Source organism: Papilio polytes, unplaced genomic scaffold (assembly GCF_000836215.1).
Source record: "Papilio polytes unplaced genomic scaffold, Ppol_1.0 DF823177.1, whole genome shotgun sequence".
Taxonomy (NCBI): Eukaryota; Metazoa; Arthropoda; class Insecta; order Lepidoptera; family Papilionidae; genus Papilio; species Papilio polytes.
Window position 1 is genome coordinate 3514142 of NW_013526027.1, and position 21317 is coordinate 3535458.

Here is a 21317-nt window from a genome sequence, read left to right on the forward strand (position 1 = left end):
GCCGGCGATGGGCAGCTCGAAGCTGAAGACGAGCGGCGTGAGCGCGCGCACGCGGGCGCGGGCTCGCTCCACGCGCTCCATGTCGCCCGCTATCGAAACCTGGTTGCTCTTCTCCGTCGCGCTGGTGCGGTTCGAGTCCGGGAAGTGGATGTGGCACCCCGTGTCCTCCATCACGCGCTTTATAGTCAGCCCGCCCTGCACAACGCGCTTCGGTATATACTTAATACTTACTAGTTACACAAAACTGCCAATTAAACACAACGTCATTTAGACCGATTCTTTGTTCGATCGACTTTGTTGGATATATATAAGTCTGTCGATACAATATTTTTTCCATTGACTTTATGGTAACGAGCTGCATGCATCCTCTCGCCTCATCGGTGTTTATCGCCTTGGGAAATATTCCATTGGCGAGTTGCGAGCAGTCGACGTCGCTGCCCGCATTCTTTGTACAGTATACTAAACTATCCCAACAATGTTGCGCGCCTCTGCCTTAACTATTATGTTACGTTTATACTGATGTTATTTAAATAAATTAAATTAATAAAAAATTGATGTAACAGAATACAAAATTGATAGAAGTAAATAGATAGATACAACCGATAATTACAACCGATGCTGTAATTAACGTCTTAAAGTGTGATGCAACACACACGTGTTTATTTGTACTCTAAATGCTTATTATCTTTTTTATTACTTTGTGTACCTACTTAAAAATTTAGCCTTGATCTAAAAATTACATTATAATCTCCCATTGAATTGTAGAGAAGCGTTTATTAAAATATATAAACAGTAGCTTGTATAAAAGTCTATAGTAATTTAATAACAAAAGTCGATAATCCAAAAGTTTTACCTTGCCAATGATATGGGAGTGGTCCGTGTAGCTCACGTCAATCTTCATCGTGACCCGGTTGCTCTGGAACAAAATTAAAATGTAACTAATTAATAAACAAAAATACATTTGCACCTAGGCGATTTATGACATGACGCGGCTGCGACTTCTGCCTATAGGAAATTGTACGACTTCGAGTAACGGCACTGGTGCTGTTGATACCGAAGGTACCACTGCATCAGCACACATTGGCTCTGAACTAACCCCATCGTACTACAACAACTCTTCGACGACAGGTGCCATCGTTCTACATCTGTTCATACCAAGTTATGAATACTTAAATGTATCCAACCGGTAAATAATATTCGAAGTAAATTGATTGTGTACTTACTCTGGTGTCCAATACTTGCATAATCTTCTCCCGGGCTCGTTTCACATCATCAGCTCTTCCCGCAATACGTACATGAGGATCTAATCACACGATTTGTATTAAAAAATAAACTTCAAGATAAAACAAATTAAGCAAACTTTTACATTGTAAAATTTAAACTAAACCACAATTTTGAATTAAAACAACATAACGTACCGAAATCAAATAAAAAATCCCTAAACTTTTTACATCTAATTTCAAAAATCTTTTGATACAATAATTCATCGCACTGTTCGTTAACAACCATTTTTGATTTAATTTAATTACTTCATGAACTAACAATTAAGGTAAAACTGACATAGCCGCGCAATATGAAAAAAATTTAAAACGAATCGCGACGCCCGCCAGGTTGGCGCCAGCCGTGGCGTGCCGGCGTAGTTCACTCTATTCGGCGCAGCCCGCCAAAATATTTAAAACTCGAAAAAGGACAAATAAACGTTATTCGTTCAAAAATTTGAAATGACTTTTTGTCACTATTTTTTAAATATTAATTAATGTTTTGATGGCTGGTGGTTTTTTAATATACTTTTAATTTAGTGGTTTTAATGGTTTTTATTGCATTTGAATTTATTTAAAAAATAATAATATTGATTATTTTTTTTCTACATAGAAATGTGGTGCTGGCGTTTCAACTATTCGATCTTTACGTACAGAATGTTGGATAATTGGATAATTGGTAATTTAAATGCTTTAAAATAATCTTTGCATCGGGTTATTTCAAAATGTTTCTTTTTTACGTTTTACAAGTAAAAAAAGTAATGCCACTTGGTTTTATTAATATTTCTTTCTCTTTATTGCGTTAAAATATTTAATGTTAAACCCGACAATGTAAAAGAAAAAAAATAATAAATAGGACTCGGATACCTTTCTTTGATCGCGCTCCAATTTTTAATCGAGCTGGCCAATTTATTAAAGTGTTTGTTTCGCTCATTATCTGGAACATTAAAAAAATAATTTAGTTGACAACTAGTTGTATTTATCTATGTGATAGAAAAATATTTAGTCGAAATATACTTACCCGATGAAAAAAAGCTTGAGCCGTTTGTGATTCCTCCAAATTTTCTAAAAAAAAAAAAAAGTAAGTTAACATGTACAGTTTATACAGTAGGACATTAGTTAACATAATGCATACCAGCCAGCATTCCTTCCAGTCTACGTCTGTCCACGCGAAATTTTTCTTGATAGACATCCTCAACATTACTAATACCGAGTATCACTGCCAATTTTTGTACATCTTCTGCTGATGCGACGGAATTGCTCGTACCGCTTTCTGAAACCTGCAAATCAGACGAGATGGAGGTGTTTAAATTCAATATTGAATTATAAGATGATGCAATATCGTACATTTGTAGATTATTTAGTTACTGTACTTAATACCTACGTTGTTATATTTGATAGGTAAGTTACCCAGTACCTAGCTGTAATAGGAAGTTGCAAACATGCACCTCTCTAAGAGGCAAACCTCGTGGATGGATGAAACCTTTATTGGTTTACATTGCCCACCATTCAAATATTGGTGTAGTATTAGAACAGCTTTACAAAACACGACTAAGGTTTTGCTAACACGAGGATGTATCAATGAAACATATTAAAAATGGCGGCAATTGAAACTGGCTAAGTCGTGATGTAGTTGCTAGATCTAAGCGCGATGAATAGTAATGTAATGACTTACCTCGCTCATTGCATCTTTGTCCGCATTACTTTTAAAATCAGATAAATGTGTTTTAACGGATAAAAAGTTTGTTGTCGCCATTTTAATTATTTAAGTTATTATGTTATATTCTTTTTACACTATGAACAGTTATCACTTAATGAATTTGTCGAATAAGATTCATAGTTAACTTAATTTTATAGAAAAATATATTTCTTAGGTATTGATAGTTGATACCCGGTACGTATTGTTACGTATTGCTTGTTCACGGTGATACTAAATTTAAAAGATGCATTTGCTCAAAAGTCAAAAAATGAAGGTAGTTTTTTAAATTTTACATCATTACAATGACTACAACTGCAACCTTTACAATAATTTAAATCTTATAACAGTGTTGAATTGCTTTTCTAAAAAAATGTAACATGACACAAATTTGTTATTAGTCATTTATTGTTTTTAATTACATTTTATGTCTATATTTAATTTTATCTAAAATTAGGGTTCTTTGTATAAGCCAATCAAATCGCAGTACTATATTAAATGTTGCCAAGTGAACGTAATTACATACATACATTCATTACGAATAATAATATTAATGTGTTTAATATTAAAATAACAAAAAGATTTTTTGTGAAAATATTTTATCTGTAACAAAAAAAATGTGTCGTTGTTTAAAATCGGTATTTCGAGCGCTCACCACAACCACATGAGGTCGCGCTCGTCGCATCAGTCGGGTTTCTGCGCTTGCCGGTGTAGGGTGCGTGCGTTCTTCTCGGCTCGAGAACTTTTCGTGTCATATTAGTTTTTAAAAAATATAATTTTTAATTCTTAAAAAAAGTTTCCACGTAGTGTTAATTCCATCGCCAGTGTATTAGTCATCTAGTGTAGTATTTTGTTACTTTAAGTGTCAATATAAGGTAAGGAATGTGAAGTATATTTTATTAAAAAAATAAATATTCCTAGAAATCGATTGTTTATGGTAAAGTTTTATTAACTTACTCGGATCCTCTTATGAGCTATATATTTTTAAGAACTAAAGACGAATTACGATATATTTGGAAATTATCAAGAAGTTTAAAATTGGAAATATTTTAACTCAAATAGTACAAACATATATAAAAACTAGGTAACCAATTTTTTTAACATGCTACATCCATAATTTCTTTTAATAAAATATTACTGTAAGTGACATAGTTTAGAGCTTGTTGTTTATTTTCAGTAGCACTAGTTACATAAATGTAACTGTTTCCTGTCAAAAGTCGATTCTATTCAAAATTCAACAGCTATGCATTCGATATTCGATTAGCGTCAACGTAACGCACGTCACTCGAACATTTTTTACATACAATGCTGATAACCGTTTCCCGTAGATTTTAATAAGTTTTTCGATTTATTGAGAAACATCGTTAATGTTTTATTTAACTAATTGGTTACTGTAATTTAATGTTGGTAAAATCTCAACAAAGTTGAATTTCGTACGATTCGATTTATGATTAAAAATATATTCAATATTTTTTAATAATATAATTTGGAATACAATCAATCAGCAAATAAAACTAATGATTTTCGAATCTGCAAGTCGATACGATACGTCAAGGGTTCGTCAACCCTACGGGGTCACGGTTATGTTAAATTATGGTTTCGTCGAATATCTTCATTGTACAATCATATTTGTTCATAATATGAATAACACTTTAAAAAACTCTACTCTGTAACGACCAAAAGATATTATTTTCATAGAATTTACATCCTACCATTTAAAACAAAACTTAGGTCGTACTTGTAACTTAAAATTGATAAGTTTTTGTTTTTGTAATTGATTTGCAGTTATGAATTGCATTTGATTACTCTGTTCACCGGGGAGGCCCGATGTTTGCACAGGCGTGAACAAGACAAAAGAATTGCTATTCAATAAAATCGATGCGCTAACATTGTTTGACGCATGCCGTGACCTTGAGACAAGTCGCCGAAATAGATTTCGCGAGCTGCGAATTTTATTGCGTATCTCATCCGTGTGAAAGTTGAAATATAGAGGAAAATATGTCGCGTGTTTAGAAACAGCTCGAAACGACTGAAAAATAGATCTAAATTCTAATATAATAGATCGAATAGTCCAATGATAGACAATAACTTTCCCTTTGCTAGGAAATGTGTTCTGTTGACAGGCGAGCTTTTTCACACAGGTCATAAATATAAAAAAATTGTAGTTTATAAAGTCATAAATAATATAGAGATCTATCAACAAGATCTGGTATTTTCTTGTATTGAATGTATTCGCAACAGTAGCGAGTGGGTTTGCGCGGGATGGTTCCGTTATTTAGCGCCGGCGCCGCGTCTCCTCCTTTCCTCTCGTCTCGTCTGTCAGATTAACGGTCTACTTAAATTCGCGACGGCCTCCGTGTCGCCACACCGCCGCCACACCGCCGCCACACCGCCGCCACACCGCCGCCACACCGCCGCCACACCGCCATCGACAACGAATGACCGCGATACATCAATAGGCTAATTGACGGCCTACATATGTTTAATAATATTTTTTTGTTCATCTCATTAAGATTAGTCGATCGTAGATTGCGACTCTGATACTCAACTTTGCCAAATACGGCAAAAGTTGTACATTATTTGAGTTATTCTACTAGAAAGCCAAGCTTTTCACTATATTAGGGTATGAAATTATAACGATATCTATGGTGTGCTTTCTACCACCCCACTCAATAGTAATGGATTGTACTACAAACTCATAGTAGTTTTTTCTTTTCAGAATTATAAAAGCATTCCAAAGTCATGGCTAAAACTGAGAAGTCATTTGCGAGAAACTTTACAGGTGAGTTTGTACATTCAAATTTGATTTTACGTCTAACATTACAGTAATGTATTTCAAATCATAAGCAACACATAAAAACATACGATCGGACAATCAGCGTGCGACGGCGACCATCTGTTGCCAAGTCGAGCCTATAAAGTTATTGTAAGTTGGCAATACGGGGTGCGCCGTGACGTCACCTGGCCTTTGGCCAACATGCAAATAACTCCGCTACTTTTTATCAACGTAATCTAACTTCCGGTGCAATCGATTAACGAGTTCTTCATATTCTTTGTTATTTTATTTTGATTGAAATTTGTTACGTACACTCTGTTAACCACAACTATTGGAGCAATTCTCTTTGAATATTCACTTAACTGAATAGTAGATTTTCAATATCTCTGTAAATATTAAGCTAGAGGTTGTTTTAGAAAATTTCGGAAAATATCTGGTTTGTTATTTCTTTAACGTGTTTAAAGTTATTAATAATGTTTTTAATTTCAACAGTAAAATAAGAAATTTTGTTAACTGTACAATAATATCTCACTTGTAGAAATCAGCTTAAAATATTTTTTTGCGTAAAATCTTTTGTTGATTCTATTTCCTCGGCCTATATTAGCATCGATGACAGCTGCAGAATGTGCTGGAAAGGTCACTCCATTGTTTACATCACATCGTCTTCCTCCGCCGACAGCCGCTGGCTCGGATTCTCATCAACAAACACGTCTTTTGCTATTGTACCATTGAAGTTCACGGTCGCTTGATGCTTGTTTGAAAAAAAAACTAACATCAATACGTCAAAACGTTTTTAAAATTGATCACTGACCTCTTTCATAATAACAAATACTCAAGATACGATCATTAATTAACGTTGTTATAAAAAATTAAACCATGACACATCTGTCACTTGCAAATTAATACTGACATGGTACAGTTATGGCCGAATACTAAAACGAAATTTAAACACTTCGCTTTCGAAACGCCGCTTAACAATCTGATAGATTGTGATTTAATGGGATCTAGAGTGTTAGCGTCGCCTTATCATTTAAGGCGCTGTTACAAATTTAAGTGTGTCAATATTCGACCGCTAGTCCTTCGTCCAATTAAAATTTTAACGCTTATATTACGCGTAATTCATGCATGAAATTAGTTCTTGTTTTGGGTTTGATGTGCAGATAAAATTATGCCGACTGTCAATCTTTTACTCATGCTCGAATAATCATACAATTGATTAGAAATTGTCCTGCATTCATTAGTACTGATTTCAAAATGTTCTACTAATCTATAAAACTTGTCTAAATTAAATGAGTCCGTTTGTCTGGCTGTGAGATTAATTTTAAGTTGTAACACAAGTACTTAGTCATGTGAAAGATAATTTAAACAGTGATTCACTTTTGAAAACCGTTTTAAACATTATTTAAAACAAGTAGGATGTTGCAACTTCGAAACGCGTTTACCCCTGATAGAAAAGTTTTAATCTTTCTTAATCCACGTGGACATTGGCTATTAACTAAGTGGATATTTCTGTAAAATAACTAACTTAACAGTCTTCTTCCCCCGACCGGAGCGCAACAGTTCACATTATCTAAGTTATTGCGCTCACTTGTAGAGAAAGTGCGTTAGAAATCACCGCCTCTTATCTGCAAGCTGCGTTTACATATTCCAAGGGTGTACTAAATACGCCTATCGAAGCTAGAGTGACAATCTTTTACACATAATGCTAAAACCGGCTTTTATTATTATTAGCGCCAACGTTTTTTTCCCAAAGATTACGGATTTTTTGCAGGTGATTTTCCTTCCCGGAAAATCACAAAAAATAATAAAACCTTCCATTGACTATATTATAAGGAAGTAAATACTTCAACGACTATATCTAAAATAGCTTCCTATCTTCAGCTTTTTGCATTCTCATAATTGTGTAAATACTATAATTATGTAAAAAACTATCCTGAAAAATAATTAACAGTTGGTCATCCTGGTTAACTGTTTTAATTGTAGATGAATGTATCGAGACGGACGCCGCGCATTTTTTGCGCACGACATGAATTTATGTAGACTTGGCACCCGACATTCCTTGCCCAGCAAGCGCCGCTACAAGAATTCCCTTATTACTATTTAATTAATTTAGTTGTTCAACGATACTGTCACTTATATGTAGCTTCTAGTTTGTACAAGAAATATAGTAAACTTTAACGTTGGAACTAGGTGCATTTTTTCCTTATACGTCTTACTATAAAATAATTTAAATACCATCGTGTTATACGGAGCTTATTTAGCTTAGCTTCATGTTGATTCAAGGAAATTCAGTTCAGAATTCAGTTGTCCTTTTTTTTTGACGGGAAATGCTTTACGCATTCTCCGTGTCTCGGGGCAGACACGAGAGTTATGTCAAACTCTCCCCATAATGGGGCATACCCACTAAACCCCTCTATTCCCGCCTGGCCATTGTGTGTTGGCCCCACTGAAAGTTTAGTGGTCCTAGACAATCGAATGGTTGATACTTTTGAGTAGATAAGTCATGTTAAAACGCTTAAAATCCTCTAAACATCCCAAACGAGTTAATGATAAGTGTTGTTAAACACAAATATTGGTTGTTTTAGTGAATTCCTGAGGTTTCCGCTAATCGGCAGCGGTTGTGTCGTAATGTGGTCGTTCGAGAACAGGCCCTTCATCAAGCTGGCAAACAATACGTCGTTCAGTTAACTGTTTAGTTCCAGCGTCGCGGTTAAAGTGCATGCTAACTGGCTGGTGCCCGCTGGCCGCTGGCCGCTGGCCGCTGGCCGGCGAGCTGTTAACCGTCTAACGGTAACCTGCCCACTGCGACTGTCGACTACTTAACTAAATGAATGTACAAATCAATTTGTTTACTTATGATGCAAGAGTTGTTGCCGCTGTAAACACGTTTCTGACAACATTCTCTTATTTAAAATATCAGTACACTGAGTAAACACTAATATGCTTTTTAACCACTACTTAATGAAGTAACTGGAAGTTTGTCCTCTACCGAATAAGTGATTATCATCACCAGGCATAATTTTTTTCTTCAGCCTCCTACAAATCTGTTCTCGCTACAAGCTTCAAAGGTTCTCACTTAAGCCCTTAATACTATTTGTTATCCTAAATATATTCGGTTAAAAGCCTGTTCATTAGCTACATAAACATCTCTACGATCATCGACAACCATTTAGTAAAAAGTATTTATAAAACCCGGAAATATAGGCGGTTATTAATCACAATATAAACACTATTACGTTACAATATTTTACATATAACACCTTTTATAAAATAAATACATTTTTATCTCCATCTACACAAATATAAATCTTTTCTGTCTTTAAGCAACAAACATTATCCGTTTCACGCTCGTATCCGCCTTCGTATTAAGATAAATGTCTTGAGATTACTTATGGATGTCTTTTAAATGTGGCCATTGTCTAACAGTGAACACGTAAGGTTTTCTTAAATGCTGTAATTAACTTTTTATCTAATATCTTGTTCTTGAAATAAAATATTTTCTCCATGTTTTTACTGTGTAATCTCGCCTTAAGTGCTTTCTTAGAAATTTATTTTAAATAAGTTTTTTCTAATACAATACGTGTGGTAAAAAAACTGGTTAAAATAATATGTCCACATTTTTTACGGAGTTAAGTGTTATTACTTATGCGATAGTTTACGCCATTAACTCGAGATGAAACTGCGCAGTGAACACTAGTGTTATATAACTAATGTATTTTATGAATAACTACTGGCAATGTATCACTACATTACTTTTCTTTACAATTATTTTACATAAACACCTAAATAATAAAACACACACACAACAGCAAACTGTTCTTACTTAAAATTGACGTTTTCACTCCAGCCAGATTAATTTCCAGCTGAAATGACAGTTCAGTCTACTATAGGATCCTCGTCTATAAAAAGTAATTAAAATCGCTTACAATAATTGATTACAATATTGATTATCCCTTTACAATAAACAATTTTCGAGTGAAAAGTAAAACTAAACTTTTAAGGACTAGAGAGAGATATGGTTACCCTACTGTAAACAGAATCCGTCTGTTTGTACAACAGCTGTATGCGGCGTTAAGATAAGGCGATATTACGAGTACAAATTGGATTAAAGTAATCACAAATGTCGCATTGCTTGCGCTAACAGTCGGTTTCCACTGACGAAGCACCAGTACGAAAAGACATTGTTATCTCACATTTTTCAAGGGGAACAAGCGGGATGTATGATTTTAAAACTAGCGATAACATTATCAAATGTAATTCATCTTGTCTGACGTCGAATGTCTAGACTGCCGTGACAGAGCACTTCGCAAGATAAGTACTTACGTTACTTTAGTTTTATTTTGTTCAAAATCTTAATGTATTAAAGACTATTTTTCGCCCTCGACTCCGTCCGAGTGACAGTAAAAAAAAATGAGTAGTCTATGTGTTCTTCCAGACTATCTTCTACATCTGTACCAAATTTCATCAATATCCGTTCAGCCGTTTAGACTACAAACTAACAAACATCCAACCATCCTCCTAAACTTTCGCATTTGTAATACTTATTAGCAAAATTAAAAATGACTGCACTAGGAAGTGGTTTTAGGCAAATAATTTCTTTAATGAAAAAAGAAAATATTGTAAGTGTAAATATTTGTGTCCGACTTTGTTCGTTCGACTTGAATGAATGCCAGTTGAATCACTTTGCAAATTCGCAAACAATTACAATGTAACCTGCTATCGCCAGCCTCGAGACATTAATTCTTAAGAAAACTGTCGTAACTCCAAATTTATAACATTTTGTGGTTATAGTTTTTTTCGGCAGTAAGGTCAACGTTAAACATTTTACTTCAAAACTTATGTTAACTGTTTGTCAAAATGTAGTGAGGATTTTGATGACAATTTCGCATATAAAGACCTCCGTCATCATCACGGCTGATCGTATGTCGTATAAACACATTTAAGAAATAGTAACTAGGTAAACATTCAGCCAATGTCGCAGTGGAAGGTTTTTCACGAGCTTCCGTTTGCAGACCTTGACCGCCACACGCCCCGTCACACGGCGGATATTGTCGGATTTTATTGCATACGGAATTTATATGAGAACGCGATAAAACACTTCCACAAACGAACACAGTAAACTTTGTTCCTCCTATTGCTTACAAGAACTTTAGTAATAAATGTGGATGGGGTGGATGCATGAATAGGTAAGTTGATCAAGAAGGGCATTACACCTGGAAGACGAATACTTACGGGTGTAGAATAAGGACGGGAGATGATGATTGGCTTTAAACAATTTAAAATTTTTCATCTACTAATACAAAGTAATAATACATTACTTTGTTAGTTATCCATTGATGAATTAGCGGAATCCACAGCAAACGACACGGTCTGCTACTTTATCAAAAAATTTATCTTCTTAAAATCCAAATTAAACGACGTATATTGAAGGCCATTCGTGTTGAATATCTAATTGCAATTCAACTTCGGATCTTCCCGAACGTCTTATGCATAATACATCGTATCTCGATTGTTGCAATTATGACTTCTATTGCAATGTCACAGAGCTCAATGTACTTCGAGAGTTATATTCAGAGGAATTTCGTTGGTATTACAACGGATGTAAGATTTCTCTCATACATTGAAGGCAATACGATCGGTTGCGTAGCGTCGGTGTTCGGTGCTCAGTACGCACTTCCACGACCGCAGCTGATTCACGACGCGTCTCGTAATTTGTCGGTCGCGGCTTGAATTTTCATCATGCGTTCTTTGGTTTCCTTTCGTAAACGCTATGTTGGTTTTTTTATATTTCCTGTCACGTATAATCTTCTTTTAATTGTAATTTCGAAGCCATTTCTGTTGGTGGTCTGACAGTTAAGTATTCCGGAACATTCCAATTGGTGTAAATTTCGCAATAACAACTTGTGTTAACCATCAATGGTTAGATCTTAGAATTTTTGTAGCGTTGAAAGTGTACTAAAGAACATGAAGTCATTCATGGTCTTTACCATATTTTAATTTGAAACGTATGATATTATTTTTTTTTCATAAGTAATCTTTAACAAATTGCCGTACAATCAAAGTAATCTCACAGCAAGGTTAGTTGTCGGTGTTGATGCGGGTTTGATAAGCAAAGCGGTTAACGACCATTAAAACGTTTATAGTCAGATTATGTCGCAGCCGCAGATAACACGACCGAGCATTGAGCATTGCGGAAATATTGTTAAGACAGAGGACGTTGCAGTACATGACAATAACTACGAAATCATGTAGGAATTACATAGATTGTGAGAGATATTTATCAGGCAGCGTTCAAATCCGACGCTGGTGTAAGTTGCGCCTGTTATTATTGAAATTGTTACTTTAAAATTGTTCAATTCCAAGTGAGTGTTTGAGAAAATCAGTTTTGATCAAAAATAATAATAATGAAATGTGGATGAAAGCGTTTCATCGCAGAGAGCCAGATGCAGGAGAATTCACAATATCATTCTATTTCAGTGTTTTGCGCGCTGTTGATGCAATGGCTGCCAAGTTTTTTCAGCGTGCGCGATCTTAACTGAATCTGTGAATTAAACTTGCCTGTGACCTTCACAATGCAAAAACAATATTTTCCTCCCAATTAATTACCGTAAAGCCGACTTAATTTAGACACAATTATATTTCATTTTGATTTTTCTGCAAAAGACGTGCACAGTTCACTGACCATCAGTTCAATTTAACTATAACATTGTCATGCATTCATACAAATAAAAATAATCAACGTAAGGTGGATTTTCGAAAATTGTTCAATAATATATTCAAAAATTGTTTATGTAGATTGATATACTTCATTATAATTTCGCAATCGGTAACGTAAATGTGAACGTATCAGCGTAGGTAGCAACGCTTCTATATCCCAGCATCCTTGTGTCACATAGCAATGTGTTGATACTGTTGCACTCCGCAAACCTGTCTCTTGCCTAACGACAGTCCATGACTTTATGATAATTTCACGTATTTTACGCGAAAACGAACAAAAACCTTGACGGTAAAGATATCGTAAACATATCGCTGAGGTCTCGATGAATCAATGCATATATTAACAAATACCGGTTTTTAATACATTAAAATTGGGTTACTTGTATATTTATTCGGAATTAATAACCTACGGTATTTAGCATTAGATTTATTTTATGAAGTCCAAACATAAGCTTTACTAATAATATACGAGTAAAGTACAAATGGTATAAAGCACTACAACATTATTTAGCTGCTAAAAGTTAAACGACGAAATGAAACACAATTATTATTAGATCAAGCATGTTCTAATGGGGGCTATTTTAGACAAGCTACTGGAGTGTAGGCGATCGAAAATAACATTGCGAACGCCTGCCTTGCAGAACTGTGATCCCAGGATGCTAGGTCTGAGTCGTGCCTCCGCTCATTACAGAGAATTTTGTGGTATTATATATGTAAAATGTTCATAATGAGGAAAACAAATTGTTTATAAACCTAAACAGAATAGCGGATAGCTTTCTATAGATAGACTTCCAAATGTAAAGTTTATATTGTTGCAGGACGCCTAACATGCGTGCAAGTGCTGAACATAATGGTGCTGCTTGGCTTCATGCTGAACTACGCGCTGCGCGTCAACCTAACCATCGCCATCGTCGAGATGATCTACGACGAGTCCGACAACCACACCACCGTCGCACATCTCACCAACCTCACAGACCATGTCAATGTCACTCAGGTACATGACCACCAAGTCATTTTTAATTACGCTTTTGAGTAATTCAGTGGCAGTTGTACTGAATTCTAAGAATTCAATTGTTAGCTGTTCATTGTGCATTACATTATAGAAAATAGCGATACTCGTTGAAACGTAATTTATTTTATACTTTGTCTTTAGAATACAATGTAATAGAATACATTACTCAGAACTGGTTCTTTAGTAACATCTTTTTCTTTACGTATTTCCTTATTTGCTGTCACAAATATACAAATGATTTGTTTTTAACAATCAGCATTATGTTACTTTCAAAAGAATGCCCTAAAATGGACATAACATGTGGAGATAAAGACTTAAGTCTGTTTTATTTAAGTAACGTCTTTTTTAATTTAGATGGATAACAGTTAATTAATTTAAATATCAAATTCCCATTTAAGTGACAAGGAAAGGATTATATCAGTTTGAGATTTCAAGAAATGACATCAGTGTATCGTCTTACGATAACTTGTAACATTCCAGTAGGGGGCGAGAGGTCAGCCATGTTGATAGCAGATGATAGTTTGGTGCAAACTGCAAAGTGCGCAGATTGCAATCGACGGTGTTTTACACGTGCTAGTCAGCAGTCAGTGAACTGCCAGTTAAATCTGGATTTGTAAAGTTAAAAGTAGACCGGAGTGGTAGACTTGTTTATAATTGAAGATATCTGGAAATTATAGATATCTGAGAATAATTCTTATTGGTTAAATTCTTTTGCGGATAATTTATTGATCTTTCGTTTGTATCTGATTTTAATATTTTTCTTTTCGTATAATTCCAGAGTATTCACCTTCCGACTAATTGTCCGTGTGTCAATTAACTGCTTGCTATAAATAACTGTTGATATAATGATTAATGTGCGCGGTCGGTGGTCAATTAAGACATATTTCTGCGACGTATTTCGTTAGAGATAGCTCGTATCAATTCTCTACGTATCGCTTGTTATCTGTATGATGTAATCGACAATCATTACATGACAAGTTGGGCTATTTATGGACCTTCTTGTTTGTGTTTTTTCGACGAAGTTCACAGTATAGGATAATGCTTGCTTGAAAGTTTATTAGAACGACAATAGTAGAATGGAGAGAACTTTTATTCCACAATTCCTTTAACATTGTTGTATACGTAAGGTCTATACAACTGTAAATAACAGTGTAATATGTTGTGCAGCATCCAGAACACATAGAGCAGACACGTTACCACTGGGATATGAAACAGAAGAACCACCTGCTGGGATGCTTCTTCTGGGGATATGTCCTCACAGAGCTGCCGGGCGGCCGCCTCGCTGAAATTATCGGCGCCAGGTAATAATCTTCAATTTCCCCTTTATTAAATTTGTAAATTGAACCTATAAGTAAGAACTAAAATTCGCACGAACCCATATTGTGCTGTAGAATTATATATTTAACTATGATTGATGTTTTACTATGACCACACTAAAAGTCAATTAGTCAATTACGCGTGTTCGTTGTGGAATCGGGAAGTCAAGATGGCGTCTCCGCAGAAGCTTCCAGAAACCGCTAATAGAAGGGTCGAAGTCAACGAGCGCCCGGCTCCTTATTCTACAGGCACAATTGACCAATCGCTCTTACGTCATGCCTTAATTTAGATTTTTGGGTGCTATTAACAATGTTTAGATAACTATGTACTTTGTATATGATAAACTAATTCTTAAATAAATTTCAAAGGAATCTTTGTAATAAAAAGTAATAATTTTTAAATAATAATAGAGTAGAATATGATGTTACGAAAGACCATTGGGTTAAACCCCGCCAGAGTGTAATTGACTAATGATACTTTACGTAGGTATTAACTTGGTCGGATACAACGTTGGAGTTTTATTATTTATCTGTGGGCAACCAGTGTGGGCGATGACAGCAACTGCTTGCTGACTAATATCTGAGCTAGCTTTGAATCTAGGACGATGCCATCAGGTTCAAATATACTGGACACGTGGTCCTCGTTTTTTAGTGTATTAATTTTAAAGTTTCCTTAATTGAATAGATATGTTATCTGAATAGCTAACGACAATTTAGATGATCGATGATGACTCTTAATGTACGTCTTGGTAAAATAGACACGGTTTTTTAATAGCATTTAACAGTAAAGAATTACTTATAAATTGATGTTTTTGATTATACACAGATGAACAAATGCTTAGAGACTTACATTAGCGAAATATTGTGCCATCGAGCTGTTATCGCCATTGCGGTGTGTACAGGCATGGCGTGAGCGCCATCATGCGTGAAATGGCGGGCGTCATTTTTTATGTTCGATGATGTGGGCGCTGATTACTGATACAGATTCCTGACGAGCCATTGCCAGCTGCTCTACATTGTTAACTAAACTGAAACTCTCATGTTATAAGAAAAAACATTGAGTGTTGGTATTGTTATAAAATTATTTATTTTATCTAAAAGCGAAAGATACGCACAGCTAGTTAGTATTCAATTGACGATATCACATGGTAAGGTTGGATTTAATGGTGTTTCTTTGAATAGGCGAGTGTTCGGGTACAGCACTCTCCTAGCCAGCTTTCTGACGCTACTGTCCCCCGCGGCGGCGGCGGCGGGCTTCGGCTGGATCGTGGCGCTGCGAGTGGCCCTGGGCTTCTTCCTCGGCGTCACCTGGCCCGCCATACTGCCTATGGCCTCCAAGTGGATCCCGCCCATGGATAGATCTAAATTCATGTCCAATATGATGGGTGAGTTGAACAACCTACTTTATTTACTAAACGTATTCTATTTGTAATGCCCGATATATTATCACCTTATGTCGTCATTGTAATGTCGTCAATCACATTTTTTTAGCTTTACTATAGTGACTGACGACCGAGAAATAATTCCATCATCCATTAGGCCCAATAAGTAAACAATCATGACGCTAGAAAGATAATTTAACGGACAAATAAGACGCAATAGTATAATGCGTCCGGGTGTTATCTCTCAATGTGATTGTGGTGTGCGACGTCGAGTGGGCTCGTTCGGCTTATTTTTACAATGGTCGTTTTGCCGCGCGTCCGATGCAAGATGGCGTCGGAGGCGCGCGCGGGCGCGGCCGCTGACGTCACGGCGAGCGCGGCCCCTCATTGGCCCGCGCCGCACGACTGCGCGCGCTAACCTTGCGCAACGGTTGCCATGCGCGTGCACCGGCTACCGAGAAACGTGGTTTATTATTCGTTAGTCTCCGAATACGTTACTTGATCGTGTATTGTAGCTAATGGAACCCATTAATTTATTTACGTGTAGATCTACACGTGTTAAAATTACTGCGCACAATACTCAATGATTAAATACTCGCATGTTTTTTACATCCTAGTGCGATTATTAAAGAAAGAGATAAATGTGGATGATTTTTCACATTTGTTTTTAACACTTATAAAAGTCGATAGTGACGCTTTTATAAAACTTAATGACTATTAAGTTAGTGTGTAGAGGGGCGGGGGGCCTGTGCCCTGTGGCGAGAGCTTCGCCCGCGCGCAGGGTCACACTGGGCTGGGACTGGGCCGCTATTCCGAAACCGCTCGTTATTCATTTTAATAGGTCACGGTTATTTTAATTTATCATTGCTAATGTTGCTGAAACGTGGCACAGCACGGTTAAATATAATTACGATATAAACTAGACGATTAGATGTTTATTCGTTCCTTAATTGTAACTTTTCGTAATTATTGTTGGATTATTAATTTTAATTTCGACTTTTTTTAGCACTTTTGGTTATCACGATGATTTTTTTACGTTCATTTCTAAGACTAAATTTTAATTGCTTGTTAAGTTTTAAAATATAAGACGTCAGATAATTGGACCTTGCGTCGCGCCGCGATAACATTTGCATACTCTACTGAAGGACGTATTTAGTACAGAGTGACGCATACGTTACTCATACACACTGACACAATGCTCCTAACTGTTAAATTCCATTGCAGTGATATTTGTATTATTATATACTAGCTTTCGCCTGCGACTCCGTCCGCGAGGAATTATAAAAAACAAAAGTGAAGTCAGTAGCCTATGTGTTCTTCCAAACTAACCTCTGAACCAAATTTTATCGAAATCTGTTCAGCCGTTTAGGCTACAAAGTTTAACAAACATCCATCCATCTATCTAAACTTCCGCATTTATAATATTAGTATGATTGTTGTTTTTATTCTGTTAAATATAACGAAATATAATCTCAATACGTAATAGTATACAGAGAAATTTAGTTCTACGGTTTCAAGCGCTACTTGCTGAAGACCAAAATAATATCGGTATAACACTGCATTACTGTAATTTCAGTTTCTGAGACTAATTATAAATAATTAGCGAATAAAGATTAATTTTTTTTCTGCTCATTCCAATTGTATTACTGGAATAATAAAAACTTAGAACGCTATTCATAATTCTTGTGCAAGTTATAATCGTAAAAGGCGCACTCAGACGAATTAATTAAATGCAGTAAAAAAGATGAATCTAACGACATAAAAAATAGACATATACTTAAACTTGCAACAAAAACTTAGATGTGTATAAATTATCAATTGATTTCTCAGTCGAGTCACGTTGCCGTTAATAATTGAATGTCGTGATGAAATTATTACAGGTAACATACTGCTAGTTACATAACGACAATTTTAACAATACCACAAAGATAAATAAAGAGATAAATTGCTGTAGAACTATCTATACTTCTATACTATTATAATAAAGCGTAAACACACACTTCTTTGTTGCCTAAGATGTCAGCAATTACAGCATATTTATGAACAATTCTTGTTAAATAAAATTTAGAAAGCTTTACGTATAAATATCACTGCATACCTCGGCTGACACCGACATCAAGGTAATAATAATTGTACAATATAGACATAACAGCTACAATAAGGGAGGTTTACTATTTTCAAGTAATTATTTCGTTACTTTTTAGTGTACTATTTTTTTTAGAATATTTTGCTTTTGTATGTATTCAATTCACGTAAAAACAATTGGGCTGATTTTAAAAATTCTTACACCATTAGAAATGTAATTCATCTACTTTTATATATACTTTTATTATTTTTTTAATTTCACGCGGACGAAGTAGCGGGCAACAGCTGGTGTTAAATATACAGTTAGTACATTCAGTTTGGTGATTTTTACCGTAACGAATTGATTCAATCGATTTGTTGCGAGAAGACAGTCGGCGAGGATAATCGGTCATTTTAAATTGACAGTCTCAATTGAAAATTCTGCCACCGACAAACATAATTTTTGAAACAAAAATCTTTGTAATTGCGTCTTTAACTCGAAAGTATAATAAAAGATTGTCGGATTAGCTCTCTGCTTATTTGAAAGGATTAGATATTTAGAGCTTACGCACAAATTGACTAAACTATCGAACAACTATTATCTCATGGAGGTGCGCACACTAATTGATTTTTAGTTGTGCAATTAAACAGTAGCATTGGCGAAACAACCGACAATCGCACAACACTTGTGCGACAGTTTAGTCACAGATGTACGTCCGCTTTTAAAAAAACTAACGCGCAATAAGAAACAAGATTACAAATCTGTATAGGTGATTTTTTGTTTGATAAAGTATCCTTGAATAGTTTTAGAACAGTCGAATATAAGTGTTTTAATCTTTGATTACCTTATATCTTATCTAATACTTCAAAAACTGGAAATAATTAGTATTTAATACTTACAAAATACGTCGTAATAAATGAAAATAGCAATAACAACAACTTATTACTTCCTTCATAAGATTTTTTAATATATCAACAGGTAAGAAAAGTTTCGCGCGATAATACTGCATAATATTTATAAATCTAACTCAATTAATTTACGAAAGCTTGCTTGCAATCGGTGCAGATTCGTGTCAGCAATAAACCTCATTTTACATACATCGTTTATGTGAGAACAGAGCCGAGCTTTGTACTTGTAGAATAATCTCTGATTGTTCCGACTTACGTCAGTTAGCTAGGACAGGGGGCGCGGCCGACGTTTCTAGTACTTCAGAACTTGCTTGTTATTTTGAAGTATGTTTGAAAAGTAGTATAAATAAATTTAAACTACCGCTTGAAGAATTCTAAACCAAACAGACCTTGTTAAAATCAATTAGGGATGGATGAACAAGAATAAAGTTATTGAATTGCGATGTTTTGTAATACGTAAGCTTGTGATGATGTAATAATGTATACAACTACGAATGCAGTTTTTTATTATTAATTAAGAAACGTACTATCAGCACGTGTTTTGTATTACGCAAGTCATTTAGTTTTGTATGTTGACTAGCGGGCAACACCCACTTTGCCGCTTCCTTGTTAGATAATGATAAAAACTACATCACGCGACGAAAGGTAATTAATTTAATTACGAATGTGTTGTGATGAAAAAAATCCATAGAGATAAAAACAATAGAGTGCGTAAAATTACGACTATAGTTTTTACAACGCAATTTAACTTTACCTTTGCACACGGAAAGGTCGAATTTTATAACACTTCATTAACTAATCTATAATTTCTTTTTCTTAATATAAAGTCATGTCGATTTTTTACTTTACTCTAGGTAATAGATCAATTTTCATATATTTCTCGGCTATTAGTGAGCTCCCATGCGGCGCGGTAGGCGATTTGCTTTCACTTTCGTCAGCGTAGCGGTCGGCTGTCGACTATCGGCTGCCGGCCAGACTCCGCGTAGGAATTTGACGCGGGAGAAACGCCTCACTATCGAGTCTCGCATCTTACATATTCTGTCACAATAACTACTATGAGCAGGCGCACTTTTGACTAAACTATCGGACAACTGCTGTGCGATTGTCGATTGTTTAGCAGCCCTTTCAACTGTTTAGTTGCACAACTAAAAATTGTGCGCGCACCTCCGTATAAACTAATAGTAATCAAAGGGCAACTAAACAGTTGTGACATAGTTTAGTCAAAGATGTGCGCGTACTCTAAGAACGCAAAAGGACAAGCGCACCTGTAAGAATTATGTATACGTTCATAAATAGAAGTGGAAGAAGCGAGAGATGTGTCAACCAACCTCTCTAGGTTACAGGCGTGAGTGAGGTTTCTATGAAAATTTGAAAATAAATCTGTTATGAGTAGCACGCTGCCGAATATCCTGTTTACTCGACACAGGTCGCAGAGCTAGGAATTTGACACCGGTCGTGTCACTGTTGTTAGTGCCCGGCCGCATGAATCAATGTAAACGTTACTTTACATTGTTGCAACAATGAATTGAAATCGTTTATAACATTTTTACTATTTCTTATGTTATTTTAAACTCGTCACTTCCGTTGCCATTTTACTACGCTTTGTTATTTTTCTAACTACCACAAATGACGTTGAAGTCCTTAAAGAAGGTATCGGGAAGGAAAATCTCTGTTTATCGATTTATGTTTGAGTGTTAGCAAAATATCACAACCTTAATGTGCCCATTGCCCTTCTCCTTGCGCCGACGACCATCTAGGTCTAGGCATTTTCGAGGAAAACGCATACATGTCATTAAGGTTTATTCGCAAATGTCGCCTTGACCGCCATCGATGGCCTTTACCCGCCCGGGGTTTTCCGATCATAACCTGTTCCTTGATTTCTCTTATTTGATTGCCATTTTAATAATAGTTTCTAATGCGTCACCGTTGAAACAAATATAGAAAAAAAAGTATAAAGATTTCGGATAATTTTATGGGCAGACTCCTTAGGTCATATCAAGACATTTTCCGCAAACCTGGATAAACGAGGAATGTATTCTTGCAGCCTCATCTCTGGGTGCTGCGATCACGATGCCGGTGTGCGGCTTTCTTATCGCACATTTCGGCTGGGAATCTGCTTTCTACTTCACCGGTGAGTCCCTTCAATTTAGATTACTATAAAATCCCTTTATTCGACATAATACTGA

General features: G+C 35.7%; 2 protein-coding genes across 2 annotated transcripts in view; one reads left to right on the forward strand and one right to left on the reverse strand.

Annotated features, from left to right (window-relative positions):
* LOC106105087 overlaps positions 1–1581 on the reverse strand; it is an 11795-nt gene extending 10214 nt beyond the window's left edge. Inside the window, exons 1-4 of the mRNA XM_013285312.1 lie at positions 1419–1581; positions 1224–1303; positions 854–916; positions 3–195 (exon numbers count right to left, since the gene is read on the reverse strand). Coding sequence (XP_013140766.1) covers positions 3–195; positions 854–916; positions 1224–1303; positions 1419–1509 — 427 coding nt within the window. The 5' untranslated portion in view covers positions 1510–1581. The remainder of the gene's footprint in view (positions 1–2; positions 196–853; positions 917–1223; positions 1304–1418) is intronic.
* Positions 1582–3630: 2049 nt separating this feature from the next.
* Positions 3631–21317, forward strand: part of LOC106105190 (sialin) — a 29703-nt gene continuing 12016 nt past the window's right edge. The window contains exons 1-6 of the mRNA XM_013285452.1: positions 3631–3830; positions 5675–5737; positions 13267–13442; positions 14628–14761; positions 15959–16161; positions 21176–21262. Of these exons, the coding sequence (XP_013140906.1) occupies positions 5698–5737; positions 13267–13442; positions 14628–14761; positions 15959–16161; positions 21176–21262 (640 nt within the window). The 5' untranslated portion in view covers positions 3631–3830; positions 5675–5697. The remainder of the gene's footprint in view (positions 3831–5674; positions 5738–13266; positions 13443–14627; positions 14762–15958; positions 16162–21175; positions 21263–21317) is intronic.